Source organism: Gorilla gorilla, chromosome 19 (genome assembly GCF_029281585.2).
Source record: "Gorilla gorilla gorilla isolate KB3781 chromosome 19, NHGRI_mGorGor1-v2.1_pri, whole genome shotgun sequence".
Taxonomy (NCBI): domain Eukaryota; kingdom Metazoa; phylum Chordata; class Mammalia; order Primates; family Hominidae; genus Gorilla; species Gorilla gorilla.
In genome coordinates, this window is record NC_073243.2 from 36,606,224 (window position 1) to 36,631,350 (window position 25,127).

The 25,127-nt window shown below is 38.4% G+C and overlaps 1 protein-coding gene across 10 annotated transcripts in view; it reads left to right on the plus strand.

Moving 5' to 3' along the window:
- The window catches only part of ANKRD31 (ankyrin repeat domain 31), a 184,938-nt gene extending 161,037 nt beyond the window's left edge, over window positions 1-23,901 (plus strand). For 5 of the 10 annotated variants that reach the window (XM_055367815.2, XM_055367812.2, XM_063700689.1 and 2 more), the window contains 4 exons: window positions 857-997; window positions 7,890-7,992; window positions 11,600-11,671; window positions 23,535-23,882. In XM_055367815.2, the coding sequence (XP_055223790.2) occupies window positions 857-997; window positions 7,890-7,992; window positions 11,600-11,671; window positions 23,535-23,680 (462 nt within the window). In that variant the 3' untranslated portion in view covers window positions 23,681-23,882. Of the gene's footprint in view, window positions 1-856; window positions 998-7,889; window positions 7,993-11,599; window positions 11,672-23,534 lie in introns of all 10 variants that reach the window. The other 5 variants (XM_055367816.2, XM_055367811.2, XM_055367818.2 and 2 more) reach the window with 3 other exon arrangements.
- The last annotated feature ends 1,226 nt before the right edge of the window (window positions 23,902-25,127 follow it).

The following is a 25,127-nucleotide window of genomic DNA, read 5'->3' on the forward strand; positions in this document are numbered from 1 at the left end:
CTCAAATGAATCTACCAGTCTACTCACAATTGCCTTTTACCACAACTTCTACTATTTCTGATAGTGCCCTTGAGCTTGAACTTCTTCATGCTCTGTTGCAAATGAAGTTAGTTCCTTCGGGAGGAGATTAGGAGCTATCTGTTCTAAGGCCTGCTTCTCTTCTCAGGCAGAATCCCTGAGCCGTGGCCCTGGAGCTGAGGGTGGGGCCAAAGGTGATTTTTCGAGTGATACTCTTGCTTTAGGAGCTGAGAATTCGGCAGAGGGGAGGCAGTAGCTTCATGTCTTTTCCGTTTGCCTCTCCCAATGTGAAACCACCACCTTACAAGCCAAGGCAAGGGTGATTGGGATCCCAGCATTCTCCGTGGTGCCGTGCCAAAGGTGGAGCCTCTGTCTCACCACTCAGAGCTGGGCAGGAGAAGGGAGCCTCCACCCTTTGGTTATAGCTGCTGGCAACTTAGCCTTAGCAACAGTAGCTGGGGGCAGGATGAGAAATGCTGAAGTTATGCCCCTCCCAGGAAGACAGCCCTGTAACAGGGAGCCCTGTAGTCTTGACTACAGCAATCTAGAGTGGAGTCTCCACTTCACAGAGCTGGGTGTGGGGAGGGAGGATGCAGTCTTGGTTCAAATACCATAGACTCTCACCTTTTTAATCCGATTTTTGTAGATTTTGTTGACTAGATGGTTCATCATTTGCTGCATGCCCTTATGACCATTTCTAGATACATTAAATTTATATACAAAAGTACATCAGGTGTTAGGGTATATCTGGTCCCTGTTACTTTGTTATGGCCAGAAGCAAAAATTCACATATTTCAGCTATTTTTGACCGTAATTTCTGTTTTATTTTTCACTTCAGGAGACTACCCACAAAGCCAGTATTTTATTGAATGGTAAACTTAAGGTAGAAAGTGGTCAGATTTATAAAAACCCAGTCACCTGGCTCAAGGATCTTCTGGGAGGCAACAGTTATGTGACCTGGAATTATGCTTGGAGTAAGGTGGGTCATTCTTAAGTTTATCTTTAACTTCATTTTCAAATGGAAAAGTACATATTTTTATGATGAAAGTATTTTTTAAGGAAATCTGAAAGATCTCCAAGCTAGTTTTGTATTCATGTGTTCATTCTGTATATGCTATATGCATATCATGCTACATGCATGTCACAGAATGAACACATCACTTTCTCCCACAAGTCCTATTTGCCAGAATTCCCCATGGGCATGGTTGCATAGCTGACTGGACCTTCCCTTTCTTACTCTTTACCTAGTCTCAGAACTTTTAATGCCTTTAATCTTCCCATTTGATCTCCCAAGGGATTTCAGGTCTTTGTATGGAAAATTTGGAACCACTGGTGTATTGGTAACTTAGTTAATATGTTATTATTCTAATGAAGTAAAGCAAAATCTCCTAAATACAAAAGAAATGGGCAAGAGGCCTAAGGCCCTCAGATATTATCATGTATTTTTATGTTTGAACATGTCCTTATCCACGAATTGCTAGCCCTTCAAAATGAATTACTTTCATTTAGACCTCCTAGACTTAGTAGCCTCCCTGTCAGTTCTGGCTTCTGAGTTATAAGCCCAGTAATGACTGATATTCTTGAGGTCTAGTGTTCATCCACCTGCAGACTTCAGGGACAGTCTTAAAATTATTCTTCAGGAAAGTCTGAATCTTCAGACATCTTCCATGACTGTTTCGAAGACTAGAAGATACACTCAACCTCTACTATTACAGTAAACCTCAGTGTACCAGTAATAGGAAGCACAGCTTTCTCTCCTCTTTTTTGTTTAACCCAGGTCTGCCCACTCTCCCTCCCAGTCCCCTTTGTGCCCGTAAAGTCTATATTCTGTGTCCCAGATTCTGTGCCCCAACTCTGCATTCTGGTCTCCTAGACCTCATTGGCAAGTGTATCTAGCACTGTTTCAGTTCCTTCACTTACATCAGCACATTCTGGATTCTATCTGCTATATGGTCTGTCTGACTTTTTCCCAAAGTTTGTTTTTATTTCCCACTCCTGGAGTCACCGGGCCATCTGCTTTCAGTTCATCTTAGCCCCTTTACCCAATCCTTTCCATGGATTCTTAATTCATATCTAAATGTTAGTAATTAGCATCTTGCCCATGAAAATCCCTTTTTGTTACAAGGTTTCTTAAACTTATGATAGATTATACTGTTTTGCTGAAACTGAATCTTAGCTCACAGGACAGATAGCATACTGAATGCTGTAGCTTAGGTTCTTTTGAGCTCAACATGCCTGTGCTGCAGTGTGCCTGGTGATGACTCCATTTGCCCACTCTGTTTCTCCATTAGAACTACTGTTATTTCCTGCCTTTGAATAGCTGGCTGTAACATCATTTGGCCCTTACTCTGTACTAATGCCTCATTTACATATCTCATTGACTCTAGCATTTTCTCATAGCCATGTCAATTAGAGTTACACTGTTTAGCACCTATGTGATAGTGAAGCCACATGCAAATGTGGGCACTAAAAGTAGGGCAATTATCAGATATAAAATATTCCTACAGATTATCTAAACAGGCTTATTTTCTTTAGATTATCAAAAAAATGAAAACAGAGTTTTAAAAATTACTATTGGCACTGATGTACTTCTAGTAAATACCCCAAGCTGAGAAACATTACCCTAGTGATTTTCTTTACAATATTTAAAAGGCTCTTTTAAAGTCTTTTAAAGTTTACCACAGAAACCTCTGCCTCTTCTTGTCTTGGAGTAACTCCTGAATTCAGTCACTTCTTGAGGAAAGGAGCTTTTTGCTACATGGGTAAATGTGAACATTTCTACTGACTAGTTCTGAGAGTGGTGGGGGTGGTATGGGACCAGGAGTGGTTGGTGGTCAGGCAAGGAATGCCAGAAAACAAGGTATTGCCCTGTATCTGACAGAGTGACAGAGCCAGTAAGTGCAGAGATGACTCAAACTCCCAACCCAAGCAGCTGCTGAACAGCTTTGCCAAGGAAATCCTGATGCTTACTCAGAGAGGGCATCACTGACTTCTGTCCTGCAGCCTCCCAGCTGTTGGACAACATTCTGGTGTGGCCGAGTGATTTGTGGGTGGGAGGCAGCAGACCAAGCTAGTTCCTGGTTCCACTCTTTATAAGTTATATTATCTGGGCAATGGTTTTCAATCACACTGGAATCACTTGAGGGCCTTTAGAAACCGCTAGTGCCTAGTAGACTCCAAGCCCATAACTTCTGATCTAATATCTAGGTGGGGATCAAGTGGCAATATTTGAAAAACCATTCCAGGCAATTCTAATGTGCAGCCTCAGTAAGAATGATTAATCTAGGTCAAGCCATTTCACCTTTCTGAACTTCAGCTTTCTTATGTATAAAATAAGTAGTACTAGGTGATATCTAAAGACCCTTCCAACGTAGCGATTGTGGAGCTTGAATAGCACTGTTTGATTTATAAAGCAGTTTTACGCAACAACTTTATGAGGCAGGAAGATCAACTATTATTTCTGTTCATGGATATGAAAACAAAGGTTTGGGAAGTTAAGTGACCTGATTTAGCCTCAAGGCCAGCCAGAACCAGGACTAGAACCTGATCTTCTGATTCCCTGTACATTCTTTTCTGTATTTATAAAGGCACAAGAGAGGCACACATTCCTTTCATTAGAAACAGGTCGCTCTGAACTCAAAAAAGCACACAGTACAATCTAGCCACCTTTATGAATGTATGCAAAGCCTTAGTCATGTGCAGCAACTATTGCCCACTTCCACAGGAAAAATGCCTTTCTGTGATACAGTTGCAGGATGAAAATCGTAAGAATCATAAGAATGGAAATGATGGTTTATTTTTGTAAATACTCAACAGTGAATTACTGCAGATGAAAAGTAGGCTGGTATTTTAGGCAGTGCTTCAAGGAACACTAGACAGATCTCTTCTGCAAGCATACTTCCCATCCGGATGCCTCCCTGAATTTCCATCCTTATTTCCACCCTTTCCACTCCTTTGGATTTAGTGATCACTTTTTTCTGTGGTTCCCCTCACCCCCCACACATACTTTTCAAGAACAACTCCTCTCACCATCATGATTAGGAATATCAAGATATGGAAAGGTTGGGGTGGGAGCATAGAAACTGATGGAAATTATTCATCTCAACAGACAGCCTTATTCTGTCAATTACTCACACTCTCAATGTGTCCTAAACCTCCTATGAACCTAGCTTCTACTCAGCTACATTTTAGAACAGAAAGAAGAAGGAGATGGTTAGATATGTGATCTCTTTTAAAATACAAATATCCAGGAGTTTTGGATCCTGAAAATAGAAATAATGTGAAGGGCTTTCTCTTGCCTCTAGCTACATAGAGTGTTGGGAGTATGAAAAAAGAGTCTGGAATGGGGAGGTTGGTACCATGAAGGTGAGCTTTACCTGCATCATCATTTCCATAGAAACGGCTCTTCCAAGGCAGTTTTTGCACTTTGAAACTACTTTCTGTCTTATATTATGAATTCCTAAAGAAATATTTTATTTGAGAAATATTTTTATTTTCTTAGCCACAATGTATTTTGTGTTACAATGAATTTAAAAGAAAACCTACAGTTTTTTATTGGTTTCTTTGCTCTTTTTCCACCCCGAGATAAAAAGCAATTATTCTTTCTTCCTTCTACTCCTCTTGGAGCAGTGAAACTTTGTAAGATTGACTTCTTAAAACTTGCAATGGAATAAAAGTAGTTATTTGATCATCCATGAACAGATTTCTTTTCTTTCTTTTTTTTTTCTTTTTGAGCCAGTCTTGCTGTCTTGCCCAGGCAAGAGTGCAGTGGCCTGATCTTGGCTCGCTGCAGCATCTGCCTCATAGGTTCAAGTGCTTCTCCTGCCTCAGCCTCACAAGTAGCTGGGACTATAGGCGTGCACCACCATGCCTGGCTAATTTTTGTATTTTTAGTAGAGATGGGGTTTCACCATGTTGACCAGGCTCAAACTCCTGACCTCAGGGGATCCCCCCACATCGGCCTCCCAAAGTGCTGGGGTTACAGGTATGAGTCACCATGCCCAGCCATCCACGAACAGATTTCTATTAGTCAATACCAACAAATGGTTTTTCTGAAGATATATGAAAAATGGGATGATACTTTCAAATAAAATGGAGTCCCAGAAGGGAAGTATATGCAAAGGTGGGTTATGTTTCATTCTTTTTTGATGCATATTAGTACATAAGATGTACAGAAATATTTATTATGGCAATTAATAATGACAATACTGCACTTTATTTCTTCCAAAGACCTTACCAAAATAAAGTTAATTAATAATTTCACTTGGCTCATTAACTACATTTCCAGAATACTGGCTGGCTAAGTCATCTATTTTCCTCAAACATGCATGTGTGTGTATGCACATGCGCGCACACGTGCGCGCGCACACACACACACACACACACTCACATTCTACACTCCCTACTTTTTCCCTAGTATGATATTGGAGAATCAGCATAGACTAATTTCTAAGGAATAATGGAGTGTTGTAAGAGCTTCAGGGAAAGCATCAGTGGCCTTAGGACAAAACACCCCTCCAGTTCTACCTTTTAGCAAAGCAAGAACACAACAACCTACAGATATCCTCACCGAACATGCCTTACACTAAGCTCCATCTCTCTTACATGTTCTCATCTGGCATCCTATCAGCTGCCCTTCATCAAAATGGGTTTTGGACAGTGAAGTTGCTGAGATCACTGGAGGCTATGTTGTCCAAAAGCCTAAGAACTTAGCCTCCAGCTCTTCCTACCATGCCTCTGTCAGAGTAGGCATATGAGCTAGATTTGAATCCAGAGAAATTTAGTTCAGGATTCAGAGTTTGAGTCATACACAAATGTAATGACTGCCCTTATGCTTTAGCCAACTGGAGGTTTTTCATGACATTAATATGAAATGCACATTTTCTAGAAGTGATCTAGTGTCTGTTCATTCTGAGGTCTATTCATTAACCTGTTCAATAAATCACTCCTACCTAATGGAAAATAGATTTTTAACTCAGTGGATATTCTTAAAACTCTGTTCTTTGTCTGAATTACCTGCAGTGGAATATGTAAGTCACCTTATATTGCCCAGCACTAACTAATAAAAATATTTTTAAAGTCTGAGATATAGGTGAGAACATACTGAGCCTGCACTTTGATGGATTTATGAGATGTGTTGGACATTGTCAGGGCATAACACATACAAAATCTATTGTTTCCAATAACTGGTTGTTAGGAGAACTGACAAATGGCATTCAGGGGCCTCTCCTCTACTTTCTATGGCAAGTAAGAAGGGATTGACACATTGAGTAGGCCAGGTCTGTTCCATTTTCATTGCCAGGCTTTGTTTGGTCATAGGATTGAGTCCAAAGGGTATCTGTACCTTTAAGATCCCCTAGACCTTTCTCACTGTGTTCAATTTAACATTTATTGAGTACTCGGAATGTGCTAGACAGTATGCCAGATGCTTTTCATGCATTATCTCTTTTAATCTTCATAACCATTTAATAAGCTGGAGGCACTTTTTTTTACAAACACAAATTGAGGCTTAGGGAATTTGAGAATCTTGCTTAAGAGTTGGGACTTCACAGCTGGGCATGGTGGCTCACACCTGTAATCCCAGCACTTTGGGAGGCCGAGGCAGGTGGATCATTTGAGGTCAGGAGTTCGAGACCACCCTGACCAACATGGCAAAACCCTGTATCTACTAAAAATACAAAAATTAGCCAGGCGTGATGGTGCACACTTGTAATTCCAGCTACTAGGGAGGCTAAGGCATGGGAGGCTGAGGCATGGGAGGCTGAGGCATGAGAATTGCTTGAACTCAGGAGGTGGAGGTTGCAGTGAGCCAAGATCATGCCAGTGTGCTCCAGCCTGGGTGACAGAGTGAGACTCTCTCAAAAAAAAAATTAAAAGAAAAGAAAAAGAGCCGGGACTTCAGAGTCTTTTATCCAGTATCGTCAGGCACTCTGTGAACTGCTGAGGGTATTTGAATGAATATGATATAGACCTGTCCTCAAGGAGCTTATGGTTTAATAGAAACAGATGTATTAAAACATAATTTCATTTATATGAGGTAAGTACCATGACAGAAATATGAGTAAAGAAGCTTTGGGAACCTAGAGGAGGATCATTACTTGAAACTAGAGGTTATAGGGAGGCATCCTGGAGGAAGGGATGTTCAAGTTGAATCTTGATGCTTTGCCCACAGTGAACTAACCTCTGGAGGTATGTTAATAGATTGTCCTCAAGCTAAGAGTAAAGAACCCAAAGACTCTTGGGCCCAGAACATTTCTGGCAGAATTTACCAGTTCTGCCTCATCCCTGCCTTTTTGTGTGTAGATATTTCTAAGCTCTGACCATTTGCACTGATAATGATATAGCTAAGTTCACAAACCACCAAAAAAAATGGATGTCCAGACCTGAAATGTTATTAATTTAATCAGTTAAATATGTGATTTCTTGAAAAGTACCATTACTTTTATAGCTTAATTTTATTAATGTAACATTAAATTTTTAAAGTTATAAAGTAGCAGATGCTGGATTAATAGTTGTTGAATAAGTGAATAGGTGAGTGAATTAATATCACACAACAAGGGTCAACACATTTTTTTCTGTAAAAGGTCACATAGTAAATATTTTGGGCTTCATGGACGTGTGGTCTGTGTCAATTATGTTATAGCATGAAAGCAGCCATAGATGTTAAGTAAATGAATGAGCATCACTGTTTTCCAATAAAACATTATTTACAGAAAAGAAGGTTGTAGGTGGGATTTGGCCATGGACTGAAGCTTGCTAATCCACAACATACAACAATCAAAACCTTATAAAAATTACAATGTTCAGGACATAGGTGTATTTCCTTCTTACAGAATGTATGATTTATAAATTTCGTGCTTAATTATGTGCAGGTAACGTATCTTGGGAAGGAGCTTTTAAAGTATGTTTCTGAGGATGCACCCATACTTCCAGAACCAAACTCAGTACCTCAGCAATATCAACCTTGTCTTCCAGGTATGTACAGAACAACACTCATTTCTTCGTTGTGGGATAAAACACCAAAACCTACTGGAAAAGCACTCATTTTATTTTGTCTTTTTTCTCATTGATGTGAAATTAACAATCATTATAATTAACTATTTCAAGGTGAACAATTCAGTGGCATTTAGTAAATTCACAATGTCATGCAACCACCCACCTCTATATAATTCTAAAACACTTTCATCACCCCAAAAAGAAACCCTGTACCCACTCAGCTGTTGTTTCCCATTCTCTGCTCCTCCCGATTTCTGGAAACCACCAGTCTGCTATCTGTCTGTATGGATTTACTTATTCTGAATATATCATATAAATGAAATCAATATATGTGACCCTTTTTGTCTGACTTCTTTCACTTAGTATAATGTTTTTGAGGATCATCTACATCATAGCATGTATCCATACTTCATTCCTTTTTGTGACTGAATAATATTCCATTATATGGATATACCATAATTTGTCCACTCATCCTTTGATGGGCATTAGGGTGCTTCCCCCCCATTTTTTTTTTTTGAGACGAGAGTTTTGCCCTTGTTGCCCAAGCTGGAGTGCAATGGCACAATCTCAGCTCACTGCAACCTCTGCCTCCTGGGTTCAAGTGATTCTTCTGCCTCAGCCTCCCGAGTAGCTGGGATTACAGGTGCGCACTACCAGGCCCGGCTAATTTTTTGTAGTTTTAGTGGAGACGGGGTTTCACCACGTTAGCCAGACTGGTCTCAAACTCCTGACCTCAGGTGATCTGCCCGCCTCAGCCTCCCAAAGTGCTGGGATTACAGGTGTGAGCCACCGTGCCTGGCCTGGCCTGCTTTCCCCTTTTTAGCTATTAGAGATAGTGCTGCTATGAATAGACATATGTATATTTGTTTGAGCACCTGGTTTCAATTCTTTTAGGTGTGTGCCTAGGAGTGGAATTATTATACAGGTTGAACATCCTTAATTCAAAAATCCAAAATCTGAAATCTCAGAATCTGAAATTTTTTCAGTGCTGACATGCTAGTACAAGTGGAAAATTCCACACCTGACCTCACGTGACAAGTCACAGTCAGAACTTTGTTTCATGTTCAAAATTATTAAAAAGATTGGATCAAATTACCTTCAGGATTTGTGTATAGGTGTATATGAAACATAAATGAATTTCATGTTTAGACTTGGGCCAATCCCCAAGATATCTCATGTATATGCAAATATTCCAAAATTTGAAAAAATCTAAAATCCAAAATACTTCTGGTCCCAAGCATTTTGGACTAGGGATACTCAATATTTATTACATAGTAATTCTATGTAGGAAGCACAGCGAATCTGTTTTCCATAGCAACTGAATCATTTTACATTCCCAGCAGCAATGTACAAGGGTTCCAGTTTTTCTGCATCTCTGCAACACTTGTTATTTTCTGTTTGTTTTATAGCACTCAGTTTCTAACCTTAGTTAATTCTAGGAGAATTTAAGAAATTACCCCATCCCTCACAATTCCTTTCTCTGAATCTATGCTGTACTTACTTTGGATAGATTTTTAAGTATCATATAAAAGGAAAAAATGAGTGTTGTTTTTCTTTCTGAAGACATGATTTGGTTTTGTTTATTTTCTAAAAATAAGCATTAAAATAAATCTTTGCTTATTAGAGTAAACTAATACCCTTTATCAGATGGAATAGCCTTTAGCCTGAGAAAACTAAAGAGAATGTAGTCTTCACCAGTGAGCAGCAGATTTTGAAATGATCTGGAAAAAGGCAGCACACATTTCTGAAAAATAGCCATAACTACAGTTATATTACCCTCCTATGCTACAGCATTCCCTCTTTTTTTTCCTAGTGTCCCTGTCTTTGACCATTTGGGGACAATACAGAAGAGAGGAGGTACAAAACAAAAAATGATGATACTGTGATAACCAGGGCCAAGAATTAAACAGAGTTTCTATCACCAAGTCCCTACCCAGGGCCTCCCTGGGACTGTTCCTTTCCTATAACAAGCCCCAATAATTCAAACTACATTCCTTTCCTAACTTTTGCACCCTAATTTCTCAGGATCCTCCTCTGTCATAAAAACTGGCTCCATTAATAGGGTGCATTCTCCACAGTTTTCTGAAGATAGCCTCAAAAGTGTTTTTCATCATTTTTGGGAAACAGATAACATTAATAACTGGTAATATTAATAACTGGTAACATTAAAACAGGTAACATTAATAAGTGTGGGGAAGTTAAAGGGCTTAAGAAATTGAAAAGAGTTCTTGTAGTAGTTCATGGCCTTTGGTTCCTAAGCTGACTACCTATCTAATCTACCTAATCAAATCATGGGGTAAGGCCCAGTAACCTGAATTTTTTAAAGTGACTCTTACACAGCCAGCCTGACTATAGACTTTGGATGACTAATAGTATTTGATTTCTTGTGCAGATAATAATTTGACAGTCCTTGATATTCACCCCTTTACTTTGATTCCTGAGGGTGGAATTGGAATTGCTAAAGTACTCTATCCTCTCTCTCTCTCCGCCCCTGTTGCTCCATCCCTTTCTCTCTCTCTCTCTCTCTCTCTCTCTCTCTCTGCCTCCTCCCCACCACCCGCCCCAAACACACACTTGAAGGAAAACCAAACAAATGCTTTCTTCTTCTGGTTTCTAACCTAAGAGTTGAAGCAGAGCAGTAAGTATTTCCTTCTATCATGAAGGTCATCTGTTCCTCAGATTTTCTAGTTCTAGGCAGGCATTTCCAACCCTAGATAAGTATCTCCTTCCTCAGAGGGCAAACAATCTCCCTTTTAAGTGAGCATGAAGTCAGAAATGGGTTCTGAACTGCTATTTCTGTTGCCTGTAATATAAACAGTTTCCTGTTATTTATTTATTTTCACAAATCCTGATTTTTCTTTCCATTAGATATTTCAGAAAATTTTTATGTTATTGCGCCATTGGACTCCAGCCTGGGTGACAAGAGCGAAGCTCTGTCTTAAAAAAAAAAAAAGAAAAGGAAATTTTAATGTTAATTTAAGAACCATGGAGGTAGCAGTGTGCCAACCAGCTTCTTGCTACCTTGGTCTGGACTTAAGAATCTATAGGCAGGGCCCTGCTGGCATTCTGTAGGCTGCTGTTGGAATTTTGTTTGAATCTCCTTAATTAGAATTCTTCTGTAGCTGGTTTTGTGGTACCTGACAGAAACCCAGAGACCTGGCAAGTTAGGACAATGCAAAACCCTCTAACCCTATTACAAGAAAAACACTCAGGAGAGAATCTTTCTCCCTCTTCTGCATATCAAAATATCATCATGGAAATCATGGCTCTGACACTGTAGAGACCAGAAAGTCTAAAAAAAAATAATAATTTTGTGTGGCTTTCATCAGCCTACCTCAGGTCACAAACATAATCTGTTCTCTTATGCTTTTTGATGACCATACTTTTTAGAATACTGTTTTTGGGGAAATAAGGGGAACTAGGAAGATATTTTTAGTTTATTATTTTATTTTTTAAATCATCTCTCCTAAAATGTCAAGAAAGAGCTATTTGTATTTCCCATCGGTAGGGTGACCATTATCCTGATTTGACCAGAGCAGTCCCCTAATTCAGCAAAATTATTACTAACGTTTTGTTTCACTTTCAGAAGTTGCTTGTTTAGATGACCCAGTACAGGAACCAAACAAATCAATGTTTGAGAAAACAAAATTTGGACAAGGTAAAAAAAAAAAAGAAAATATTCAATTCCATTTACTTTTATAAGTGTTTAGATTCTACGTATTGTGCAAATAGATCAAATAGATGGTCAAATATTATGCATATCACTCCATATTATAAATAATTGCTGGTTACATCATCTTTATTTCCTGATAGACTAAGAAGATCTTTGATTTCAGAGAACTTTTATGAACTCTTACTTCTTATATTCTTCAATGCCTGGCACACCATAGCTTTCCAATAAATGCTCATTGAATAAATAAATGAATGAATAAGTAAATGAAAGCATGAATGTGATTTAAAAGATTGCTGTTTTAAAGCTGGATTTACTTTGATTGTCTTAAGAGGTGGACATACCTAGATCTTATAGGCTATAATGGAATTTGTGGTGAAGAATTTAACAAATGGTAAATGGGATTTTGGTTAGTTAATACTATCTCCTTTATCTGAACTTACTGTTTCTTTTCTTTCTTTTTTTTTTTTAGACAGAATCTCGCTCTGTCACACAGGCTGGAGTGTGGTGGCACGATCTCGGCTCATTGCAGCTTCGACCTCCCATGCTCAAGTGATCCTCCTGCCTCAGCCTCCTATGTAGCTGGGAGTGCAGGCATGTGCCACCATGCCCAGCTAATTTTTTTTTGTAGAGAGGGAGTTTCACCATGTTGCCCAGGCTGGTCTCGAACTCCTGAGTTCAAGTGATCTGCCCACCTCAGCCTCACAAAGTGCTGGGATTACAGGCATGCACCACCATGCCTAGACCTGAATTTACTGTTTCTAATTGTGGGATATAAGAGGGATGGCCTTGGCCGGGCGCGGTGGCTCATGCTTGTAATCCCAGCACTTTGGGAGGCCAAGGTGGGTGGATCACCTGCGGTCAGGAGCTGAAGACCAGCCTGGCCAACATGATGAAACCCCATCTCTACTAAAAATACAGAAAATTAGCCAGGCATGGTGGCAGATGCCTGTAATCCCAGCTACCCGGCAGGTTGAGACAGGAGAATTGCTTGAATCCAAGAGGCGGAGATTGCAGTAAGCTGAGATCATGCCACCGCACTGCACTCCAGCCTGGTCAACAAGAGCAAAGAGTAAAACTCTGTCTCAAAAAAAAAAAGAGTGGTGGCTTTCACATTTTCTCAGCCAGAAATTTAAAAGCGAATTCTCCCTCTCCCTCTTTATGCGAAATCATAAAGAATTCTATTTAAAGTTGTTAATCAGTATTTCCTAAACTTATTGAATTAGAGGATATCTGTTCACATTCAATAGAACAGATAGCAGAAGCCTCAATATCCAATCTGTTTACATATCATTTCGGATACATGGTATCAAGAAAATCCTGAATCATGAAGACAAATGATAAAAATTTTTAATCTTGCCATCTTACAACTTTCTTCAGTGAATCAGAGATGATGGAAAAGCTTTATTCTGAATTGTATACAAAAACTAATTAAATTGATAACTCAAGTCAATGCATTAATGGACTCCAGAGTGTTAAAATGTGGTATATTAACACATTTGAAGGTATGTGTTCTTTCTAATTAAAGACTTGAAACATAAAAACACAAACCTTTAAAAATGAAATTCTGTTGATGAAATATTGATGAAAACTGTGAACCATCCATGATCTCTATAAGTCCTTTTAAGTTTTAAAATGGAGTGAGTCTATGGGGCATTTTCCCTTGAAATTTCAAAACTTCCTCCCAAGCCTCTCGCCTTTTTGCCTGTTTGGCTATTGTTCCTCTTCTGTGTTATTGAGGGAATCCTCACTGATATTTCAGTATAAACTGGAAGGGAAAAAAATAAGCATTTCCAAATTTCTACATTATTTGTTATCACTAGGTATGGACGTATTGACATATTTTTCACAAAGTTGTTTCTTTTTTAATTCTGTTGAGATAGATCACGTTTCATTATTTACCAGGAAAACCAATTTTATATATTTATGTTTCCTGTCACCATAGTACCAAGATACTCAAAACACATTAAGCTAAGTGTATTCATCTAAGCAAAAAAATAAAAGTATCACCTGAAGTCTTTTATTTCCCAAGCCATCATTATAATAATTTACTAATTATATTTTCTTTCATGGGGAGCTAGCATCATTTGTTCATTTGAAAATAGTACATGCTTTTCCAGAAAAAAATAGGCTATTTTTTTGTTCCTAATAAAATGGTCCATTTGATAAAACGATCCTACTGATAATCTGTTGTAAATAAATGACTTTAATGACAGAGTTTTCTTCATTTCAGTTCTATTATCATGCTTTGTCATTTCTCTGTAGAAGTATACATAATAGAACACAAACATCCACAGGTGCTTCTGTTTTATGTGGTTAAGCGCTTTTTAAACCTCGAACACCCAAAGATGGGTACCTGATAACAGTGCATAGGGTGTTTATTTCAGCTCTTATTTACCACTCTCGATTCTTTTTCATTTTTTTAATCATAATTTTTTTCACTCTGGTATCATGATTAACACTCTTTTAACCTAACTCATAAGGTAGATAATATATCTACCTACAGGAAAGGAAAGAGAAGAAAATTAAATATTTGTTGATTGTCTGCCATGTGGCAGGCCCTCTGCTATGTTATTTTGTATACATTAGACCATTTAAGAACTTCTGTTTTTTTTTTTTTTTTTTTTTGAGACGGAGTCTTGCTCTTTCACCCAGGCCAGAGTGCAGTGGCGCTATCTCGGCTCACTGCAACCTCCGCCTCCCGCCTCCCGGGTTCATGCCACTCTCCTGCCTCAGCCTCCCGAGTAGCTGGGACTACAGGCACCTGCCACCACGCCCAGCTAATTTTTCGTATTTTTAGTAGAGACGGGGTTTCACTGTGTTAGCCAGGATGGTCTCGATCTCCTGACCTCGTGATCTGCCCGCCTCGGCCTCCCAAAGTGCTGGGATTACAGGCGTGAGCCACCACGCCCAGCCAAGAACTTCTTTTTAGTAGAATTTCAGGGTTTGTTTTTGTACAACCAAATACACAAAAAAACCTGAACACTTTACATATAAAATCAAGTACCTCAGACCCAATTCAGGTTAATAAACCACCTATTAGATTTTAATTCCCCCCCCCCAAAGAATGAGGGCTTAAATAGTTTTAAACTTCTAAATAATTATACTTCAGGTTTATTTCTTGATTTTAGTAGTTTTTCAGGTGGCTTTTAATCTTATCAGTGTAAATCTGTATCACATTATTAATTTAGGCCAGGTGCAGTGACTCATGCCTGTGTTCCGAGTACTTTGGGAGGCCGAGGCAGGAGGACTGCTTGGGGCCAGGAGTTTGAGACCAGCCTGGGCAACAAAGTGAGACCCGGTCTCTATTTTAAAAATGGAAAAATTGGCTGGGCATGGTGGGGCATGTCTGTGGTCCTAGCTACTTGGGAGGCTGAGGCAGGAGAATCGCTTGAGCCCAGGAGTTTGAGGTTGCAGTGAGCTATGGTCACGCCATTGCATTTCAGCCTGGGTAAAAACAACAAAAAATTATTAATTTAGTTTTAAATAGCAAATTATGTAATACTCCATCACCATATTTAGCTTTTAGGATCCTTTTATTTTTAAAAAAGGCATTGAACTTTATATTAAAATAACAATAATGGAATATTTTCCCGATATAACTAGAGCATATGTATTTTTACTACCTATGGAGATAATTGTTAATCATTTTGTTTTTGATTAGAATTATATTTCTGATCCAGAATTGTGATATGATAGAAAGATATGTGGTCTTTGTCGCTAATTCCTGCCACAGTGCTTCTAAAACTCTTGGAATTTTCCAAGTGATAAGAGTGATATAGGCATCTTTTGTTCTAATGAGACGACTCTTGGCTGTCCCCTAGATAGCGTCAGGATGAGGGCTGGTCATCAGAAAGACCAAGCCTTGATTAGAAGCTTGGAACTTTCAGCTCCACACTTCAACCTCTCAGGAGGAGAGAGGGGCTAAAGATTGAGTTAATCACCAGTTACCAATGATTTAATCAATCATGCCTACTTAATGAAACCTCCATTAAAAACCACTAAATGACGGGGCTCAGAGAACTTCTGGGTTGGTGAACACATCAGGGTGCTGGGAGAGTGGCATGCCCAGAGATCGCATGGATGCTCCTTGTCCTATGCATCTCTTCCATTTGGCTGTTCCTGAGTTGTATCTTTTATAATAAACCAGTAACCGGAAGTAAAGTGCTTTCCTGAGTTCTGTGAGTCATTCTATCCAATTATTGAAACTTGGGGTGGGGTAGAGGCACTATGGAAACCCTCTAATTTGTAGACAAGTTAGATAGAATTGTGGGCAACCCAGTAACTGATATCTGCAACTGGTGTCTGAAGTGAGGGCAGTTGTGTGAGACTGAACCCTTAAACCTGTGGAATCTGAAGTTAACTACAGTTAATTAGTGTCAGAATTAAATTGAATTGTAGGACAGTTGATTGGTTCGACCAGCGGTTAGTGTGAGGAAAAAAATCCGCACATTTGGTGTCAAAGTGTCATGAGTAAAAATATCTCATTAGAATAAATATATATATATTCAGAGTAAGCAATGTTTCATTCCATAACCCTAATGAGATATAGAGTGCTTAATATGTAAGAACAAGTCTGGGAAGACTGAGTTCAAAAATTTTAGACTTAAAAGTGAACCTCATGTATCAACTACTCTTGGGCCTGTTTGGTGAAATATCTTTCCATGGAACAGTAATAATTACTAATGGATCCAGAGTAAAACATCCTATAAATGATATTGAACATTTTACATGCAACATCTAAATCTTGATACTTCATTTCCTCTGTCACCCTCCTCCCCTCAACATTACTGTCAGAGCTAAAGTGGAAGCAAAACTCTAGTGTTGGAAAGCTTTCAGTCTTTTTAGGTGTCTTTATCTGTTCCCATCTCTCTTCACTGGCCCAAAGCTTGGTGGGAGTAGTTTTAAGGGCTAAAGTAAGGGTATGGTTGGATTGGTGGTGAAATTTTTCTCACTTTTCTTTTATATTTAAACTTCCTGTATTTTATACAACCTATTAAGTTCCTATTAAGTAACAGTGAGTATATTGAGTATTATAATTGAATTATTAAATCAAGAAGATAAAATTTAAGTCTCAGTTTCCTAACTTCTTAGGTTATTTCCCTTTCTTGTCTCGCATGCTTTGTATTAAAGTATCAAAAAGTGCTAGGCAATTGTGCAATATTATAAAAGCAGATAAATAAATTTTAGAAGGATAAGATAAACTCTGGATTGTTATCATTGGTTACCTGGGCAGGAAGGAGAGGTGGAACAAGGAGAAGGTGGGGAAAACCATACCTATAGGCCATACCTGGAGCATGTACAAAAGTGAAACCCTAAAATCTCAGTAATAGAATCCTTGAAACCAGAAGGAAACATCCCAGGATAAACTGAGGAGTGAGCACAGACTGGGGCTTCCAGAAGAACATCTCCATTCTAGAACTGTGTCTTTGGCTGCAGTAGTTACAGGTTATTATTTATTTCTCAGAAGACTGATAATAGAACTCATAATACATTTTACTTATTTAAGGTAGGTGTAATAAACTGCATATATGTTGTGACTTTTAAGAAAAGAAAAAGCAAACAATTTTTTAAAATATTATTACATACTGGTATTTGTGCTTTTGTGTAGAAATATATAGACATGGAGCAAAGGTTTGTTCAAGTTTTAAAAAGGAAGAAGCTAGGGAGGTTCTTTAGCTCTAACTTTGCTGAATGTTATTTTCCTGAAATGATTCAAATAATTTTGATGCTCTTATATAATAAAATAACCTAGAAATGTTATTAAAAATTCAAACAGAACAAAAATTTGAAATCAGTTTGCTGTATCTTTACCTTTACTTTAAAAAAAATCTTTTAGGTTCAGGGGTACATGTGCAGGTTTGTTATATATGTAAACTAATAACTCAGATGTTTGGTGTACAGATTATTTTGTCAACCAGGTACTGTATTCTTACATTTTACTTAAATGGGGATTAGCCTGTTTGGCTCAGTTGGGGATTATCCTAGTTGGCTCAGATTTCTCTATGTGTGTGTTTTTTGTTTTGTTGGTTTTCCACTCACATATATAGGGTATTTTCTTGTGGATCGCAACAAAGAAAATTTGAAGTTGGAAGTAGTGGTTAGCCAAAAGTGCAGGATCCTGCTAAAGTACATAGTATGGGACAGCACTGGCTGGAATGAAATGGGTAGGGAATGCTATGGTGGAAGGAGTTTAGGGAGACCTAGTGCAGTAGAGGAGAAGGAGCAGAAAAGATTAAGATGATGAGAACAAGTGTGTTGTAAGGATGATCTTTCTTTTTCTTCCATTCTTATCACTATGGAAAGGAAACTGTTCTGTAAGAAACTATTGGTGGCCTTAACACTATGCTTTGTGATCTGACATGCATGTTCTCAGAGCTTCATTTCCATGGGTTTACCCTGGAAGTGCCGCCTTCTGCTACTGAGGAGCCAGCCACTTGTAATTTCCTAAAGTCCTATGATTATAGGAAATTGAGAAGTATATGTATGCTGACAGTGAACTTGAGTGGAGTTGGGGATGGGATTTTGACTGCCATACCTGCAGAATACTAAAACAAGCTGGAATATAAACTATATAAGTCTTATGGCTGTACTAGCCATTCATGGCTAACCTGTTGAGAAAGATATAAATCAAAATCATGATACCCTATTGACTTTAGTAATAAAGTCAGCCCTGCTTTAAAAAAAAAATTTTAAAAAGAGGAGGTGGGCCTAAAATGGCCCTATTCTGTTAATTCATTGCAGTTTTTAAGGGAGAGAGAGACCAGGTTTATCTCCAAGCAAAGCTAGTTTAGAATACAAAGTATTATTAACTAACACTTTACAGTTTTACAGAAAGCTTTCACATTATGTGGTATTTTCTCATTTGACAAAGATCAGTGATGGGAATGGTAAGGCAAAAGGAAAAAAAGGTTTAACATTAGCATTTTTAAATTGAAAACTCCACTTCCAGAAATTACTAAGCTAACAAATATCCATAAGAAAGCACTGTTTTCCAAACAATTTTGTTATATCATCTCAAGCCTCCCAAGCTCAAGCCACTTTATTTTCAGTGTATTAATTGAGAAGATGGGCATGTTGCTGCCTCTGGAGCCACTGCCTACTATTCTGTACTTTGGATGGTGATCTTCTCTGTGTAAACAACATAGTAATGATTTCTTATTAAAAATAAGATGAAGCTCACCTTATTTGAAGTGTGTCTGGCCCTCCCTTTAAAACAAGCACTTTTATTTAGGCCTGTGACTTTTTTTTTTTTTTAAAGAGATGGAGTCTTACTTTCTCACCCAAGCTGGAGTGCAGTGGCAGGATCATAGCTCACTGCAGCCTCAAACTCCTGGGCTCAAGTGATCCTCCCATCTCAGCCTCCCAAGTAGCTTGGATTATAGGCTTGAGCCACTGCACTTGGCTAGGCCTGTAACTTTTGTAGCAAGACTTCCCTTTTGGAGGGAAATGCTAGTGTTTTATGCCCACAAGTCCACCTTGCTCTGATTTTTCCCAACTTTTCCCAAGTTAACATGTGGCTGCATCATCTCAAGAGGATCAAATGAGATGAAAAGTTCCTAAAACAATCACTGTGGAACAATAGGAATTACCGTAGTTATAAAGATGGCTGCATTTATATATCAGGTCTTACACTCCGACATCCTAATACCAATACCTTAACGTATGGATATTTCTGTGTGTATTCATCTTTTCAGCCATCTATTCATCTGCCCTCATGTATTGGAAGTTTTGTAATATAGTTATTATAGTAAAAATGATACCAAAATTGGCATATTTTATGGAGCTTGTATTTTTTCATATCATGATCCTCTACGTGCTTAAATATTTGTGATCTCTCTGTGCCTCCAAAGAGAAAGCCCCAAGGTAGACCTAGTGGTCTTTGCAGAGTTCAAAAGTTCTGTATTATGTAAGATTAGGTTTGGCTGCATGCAACAGAAAACCCCAAATAGCAGTGGTTTCAACACACAAAGATTTAGTCGTTCATTAGAAGTCTGGATCCATAGCATTCCAGATGAGGCACAGCAGCAACACAGAGTCACCAAGTCTTTCTACTCCATCTTCCTTTGTACTGGTTTACATCTTGAAGTAAACTCATGGTCCAAAATAGCTATGAATCTCTAGCCATCACATCTGCATTCTAGGCATTAGAAATAAGGAAAGTAAGGAGGCAAAAAAAAAAGGGCTTCCTAGCTGTCTGTCCCCTTAAGGAGCCTCCCCTGAAGTCAAACACAACACTTTGATTTTATCTCTTTAGCCAGAGTTTAGTCATATGCCACACCTAGCTGCAAAGAAGTCTGAAAAATATAGTTTTTCTGTGTGACACATTGCCTATGATTGTTAATGAGGAGAAAAACAAAAAGGCAAAAATAGAGGTAACTAATAGCCTCTGCCAAAAGTCCTTTTTAGGAAGCTATAAAATAATAGTTAATGTCAATTTAGACAAAGTAAATTGTATTGGGTAATCTGGCACATTGCAGGAAACTTTACATTGGAAATTCACACAGTGGATTCACAACAGGGTAATGTGGTTGGAGTCATGCTGGCTATGAAGGAGTAAAGACTATAAGAGAGCACAAGTGTAAAGTGATGGGGCTTTGTGTGTACCCTCTTAGCTAGAGGCCTCCCTGCTCTGCACCTTTGGCACCACGTCTAGGAACTGCCAGTGCCATGGTGTCAAAAGATTCCTGCCCTATCCCTAATCATTTCTGCTATGCTTTATTAAGAACAGTTTTTCGGCCGGGCGCGGTGGCTCATACCTGTAATCCGAGCACTTTGGGAGGCCGAGGTGGGCAGATCACCTGAGGTCAGGAGTTCGAGACCAGCCTGGCCAACATGGTGAAACCCCGTCTCCACTAAAACTACAAAAAAATTAGCCGGGCGTGGTGGTGGGTGCCTGTAATCCCAGCTACTTAGAAGGCTGAGGCAAGAGCATTGCTTGAACCTGGGAGACAAAGGTCACAGTGAGTTGAGATTGCACCATTGTACTCCAGGCTGGGTGACAAGACCGAGACTCCACCTCAAAAAAAAAAAAAAAAAAAAAAAAACAGCTTTTCTCAGATGTCAGTTAAACTGTACTTGAATTAGGCATTATGATCTTGTTGATTTTGCTGGCAGTTTCATATAACATTGTGGAAAGTGATAATAAGAAGTATTGCAGCTACTTCCAGCAGTCATTTCAATGTGTTGCTAAATAATGATGTATATTTTTAAATATTAAATATTATTAAATATTAAATATTATTAAAATATTAAATATTAAATATTTTGAAAAGTTACAAAAATGAGTTACCTCAAAACTTCATTTTAGTCTTCATAGAATAAGAACTATAAGCAGTGGTTCTCTAAAGCAGTGGCTGAATTAAATATTTAAGTGTATAGATACTTCAGAGCTGTTACCAAAACATGAGCTTTTAACTGTGTTTTACTTGGAACACTAGATTTAAGGAAACATTTACGCTCCACTGAAGGTGCCTAGTGAACTAAGGAATACAGTTTTGGAACAGAATTTTGATACATACAGATATTAAATTCCTGACCTAATTAGCTCCATGCTCTGATTAATATTTGACCAAATCAATGCAGACAAATTTTGTTTTATAGGGACAAGATCTCACTATGTTGCCGAGGTTGGCCTTGAACTCCTGACCTCAGGTGACCCACCCATCTTGGCCTCCCAAAGTACTGGGATTACAGGCATGATCCACCACGCCCAGCCCCAGACAAAATTTTTAATAGACACTTTCCTAGTCCTAGGAACTTTAATGGATGCTAAGTATATGAAAGATGCTTATGCTAAATACTAATCAGGAAGATGCCCATGAAAATAGTAGACAAATTTTTCTACCATCAGAATGGCAAAACTTAAAAAGACTGATAATATTCAGTATTGGCAAAGATGTGGAAGAAAAGAACAGGTATTGTCACACATAGTCTCATAATACTGTTGGTGGTAGTATAATAGGATGCACTTGGGAGGGCACTCTGGCAGAACCTCTTAAAATGTAAAATGTTTACAGACCCCTCAACTCAGTAATTCTGCTTCTGAGTATCAATCCTATAGAAGTATTGGCACATGCCTGAATAGTGAAAAGTGAGGAATAAATTATGAATTATAAACAAAATATGGTAGATGCATTAAGTTTTTCAAATCATAACTAAAGTGGGGGACAGTATCTTATAGAGGAAAAGACCAGTGTTAAATAATAGTGTTTAAATGATGAAACTAGGCTAATTTTGATGAAAAGAATTTAAATTAATATGTAAAGATTTATTTCTATGGGTTTTTCGTAAGAAAAAAAAGTTCCTTAACTTTTATGAGATACCTTGTTTCCGGAAGTCTATAAAACAAAGCTCCTAATAAGGGAATTACTATGTTTACATATGGACCATGTGTAAAAAAGTTTAAATTCTTTGGATTATAAGTGATGATTTAAAACCCACATCAGACCGGCCTCAACCCCTCAAAAAGGAATTTTATTGACTCATTTACATGAAAGACGAGGAACAGACCTTCAGGTTTCATTCAGGGTTCAAAGAGCATGACAGAGCACCAGTTTCTCTTGCTTTCCATTTCTCAGCTCCATTTCCTCATTTTGGCGCCATCCTAATAGCCTTTCTTCTCATCATCCCAGGGCTACACGCTTCCAGGTTCAAGTCTAAAAAAGAAGACTCTGTATGTGACTCTTTGCCAAAATACCCAATAAAAATCTCATTGCACTTTGGGAGGCTGAGGCGGGTGGATCACCTGAGGTCAGGAGTTCGAGACCAGCCTGACCAACATGGCGAAACCCCATCTCTACTAAAGATACAAAAATTAGCTGGGTGTGGTGGTAGGCACCTGTAATCCCAGCTACTTGGGAGGCTGAGGCAGGAGAATCACTTGAACCTCAGAGGCAGAGGTTGCACTGAGCCAAGGTCGTGCCATTGCACTCCAGCCTGTGCGACACAGTAAGACTCCATCTCAAAAAAAAAAAAAAAACAAAACAAAACTCATTACATGTCACTTCTCTCTGAATGGGATATGTTCTGACCCCTGAATCTATACCTGTTCACTCACTGGTGTAGATCTAAGCAAATCAGGAGGTTGAAAACAACTCTACCAGAAGCATGTGGGCCAAGTATGAAGAAAGGGTTGGCCATACAGAGGTGACACTCATAGTGTTGCTATCTGTGGAATAAGATTCAACTTGCTGAATGATGTACAGCTCATATAGCCAATCTCAGAGAAAAAAAAAAAATCTCTCAGACTGTCAGGGAGCTTGAAGAAACCAGTTTTAGGACCATTGGCCCCATAGACTGGCAGAGCCAAAAGGAACCCTCTTTATCATCACTCCTCTCACATCTCAGAGATGGAAGTCTGGAAAAGTCATATGACTTGCTTGAGATCACACACCAAGTTTGTGGCAGAGGCAGGACTAGAAATCTTGCAGCCTAATACTCTTTTTAGTACTAAATAATAATAGCGTCTAGTATTTATTGTTTGCTATGTGCCCGGCGGTATGCTAAGAATTTCACATGCAAAATCTCACTTAATACAACTGTTTTATTCTCCGTTTATTGGAAATTGAGGCAGAGAGGAGCTTGTACAACTACCTTCAGAAGCTTCCACCATCCTTTTTCTGCTGATGTTTTAGACTTCAAACAGGCCCCTCTTTCCCAAGATCAACCAATGCTGGTTCATAGCTTTGCCTTGAGTACAGAAAATAGGTTGAGGGAAAAGGTCCTGATCAGAAAACCTGTCATGTGTGCTCTCACATAGACTTGACTGGATTCTAGGATTTGTAATAGCAAAATTTACATCTTAAATTTCAGAGGGCAGTTTTTAATTTGTTGATACTTCTTTAAACAGGAACTTCCAGAGAGTCACTGCAAAGCATCCCACGTTATCTACAAATAAATGAAATACTATTAATCAGTGATCAAGAATTTCTCCCATGCCACATAATGGATCAGCATTGGAAGTTTTGTGTGGAAAGTGAGGAACTAACACCCTAAAACCTTGGTTTCTTAAAATTTTATTGGATATTTGTTCAAATTATCAACAAACATTTATATTTCATCTTGTATAATCTGGTGGGCCTATTTTAACATACACTTTATGAGTTGCTATTTAGGATGTATGTTTACTGTTCTTAAGATGTATGTAACTGTTCAACAATTATATAAGATTAATGCTTTTTTGCCATTGAAATAAAGGCACATTTGAACTAGACCATATTGATTGGCTCTCTGGCTTTCTTTTTACTAATATAAACTTAAAACTAACTTTTCAATCAACACCTCTACCTTTGTATAAAAACAATTGATCCCTAAGGAAATGAGGATACAAGTAAGTGTAATCCATGGATAATTGGTCCTAAAAAGGCCCAGGTTAAACAAATCCCTTAAGAACTTAAAGTCCTAATACCTTTCACATTTCCTTTGAAGTTTTTCTCAAAATCAAAATGTAAAATTATGAAGGAGGTTTAAGTTTCATAAAATTTAGTGTAGATAGGATTGTAGCTGTGGTAAGTCTTGGAACAAAGAATGAATCAAGTGTTGATCTGGAGTCTGATCATTTAAAATAGAACATCCTTCACCTTTGACTTTTGCTACATTATCACGAAGACTTTTTTTTAAAAAAAGATATATTTAAGAGATTTTTCAGTTTTCTCAAGGGTCTCTCTTAATCCTTTGATAGCTAAGTTACTCTTTCCTTGTCCTTCATTACCCCAGTTTCCCAAATAAGCTTTTGGCTCCATGGCCTTCTTTATCCCTTCTCTTTCTTTTGAGTATAGAAGTCAAAATTGCAATAAACATAACAGGCATACCTCAGAGATAACTGCAGGTTTACTTCCAGACTACTGCAGTAAAGCGAATGTCAACTAAAGGGAGTCACGTGATTTTTTTCCCCCCAGTTTCTATAAAAGTTATGTTTACACTATACTGTAGTCTATTAAGTGTGTAAAGCCATATCTTAATCAATGTATGTACCTTAATTTAAGAATATTACTAAAAAATATGAGCATCTGAGCCTTCAGCAGGTTGTAATCTTTTTGGTGGTAGAGGGTCTTGCCTTGATGTTGATGGCTGCTGCCCAATCATGGTGGTTGCTGAAGGTTGAGGTAGCTGTGGCAATTTCTAAAATAAGACAACAATGAAATTTGCCACATCAATAGACTCTTTCTCTCATGAAAGATTTATCTGTAGCATGCATTGCTTTTCAATAGCATTTTACCTACAGTAAAACTTCTTTGAAAATCGGAGTCAATCCTCTTACACCCTGCTGCTGCTTTATCATCTAAGTTTATAGAATATTCTAAATCCTTTGTTGTCACTTTTAGCAGTCTTCACATCACCACACCAGGAGTAGATTTTGTCTCAAGAAACCACTTTCTTTCCCCATTCGTAAGAAGCAACTCCTTTTCCATTCAAGTTTGATCATGAGATTTCAACAATTCAG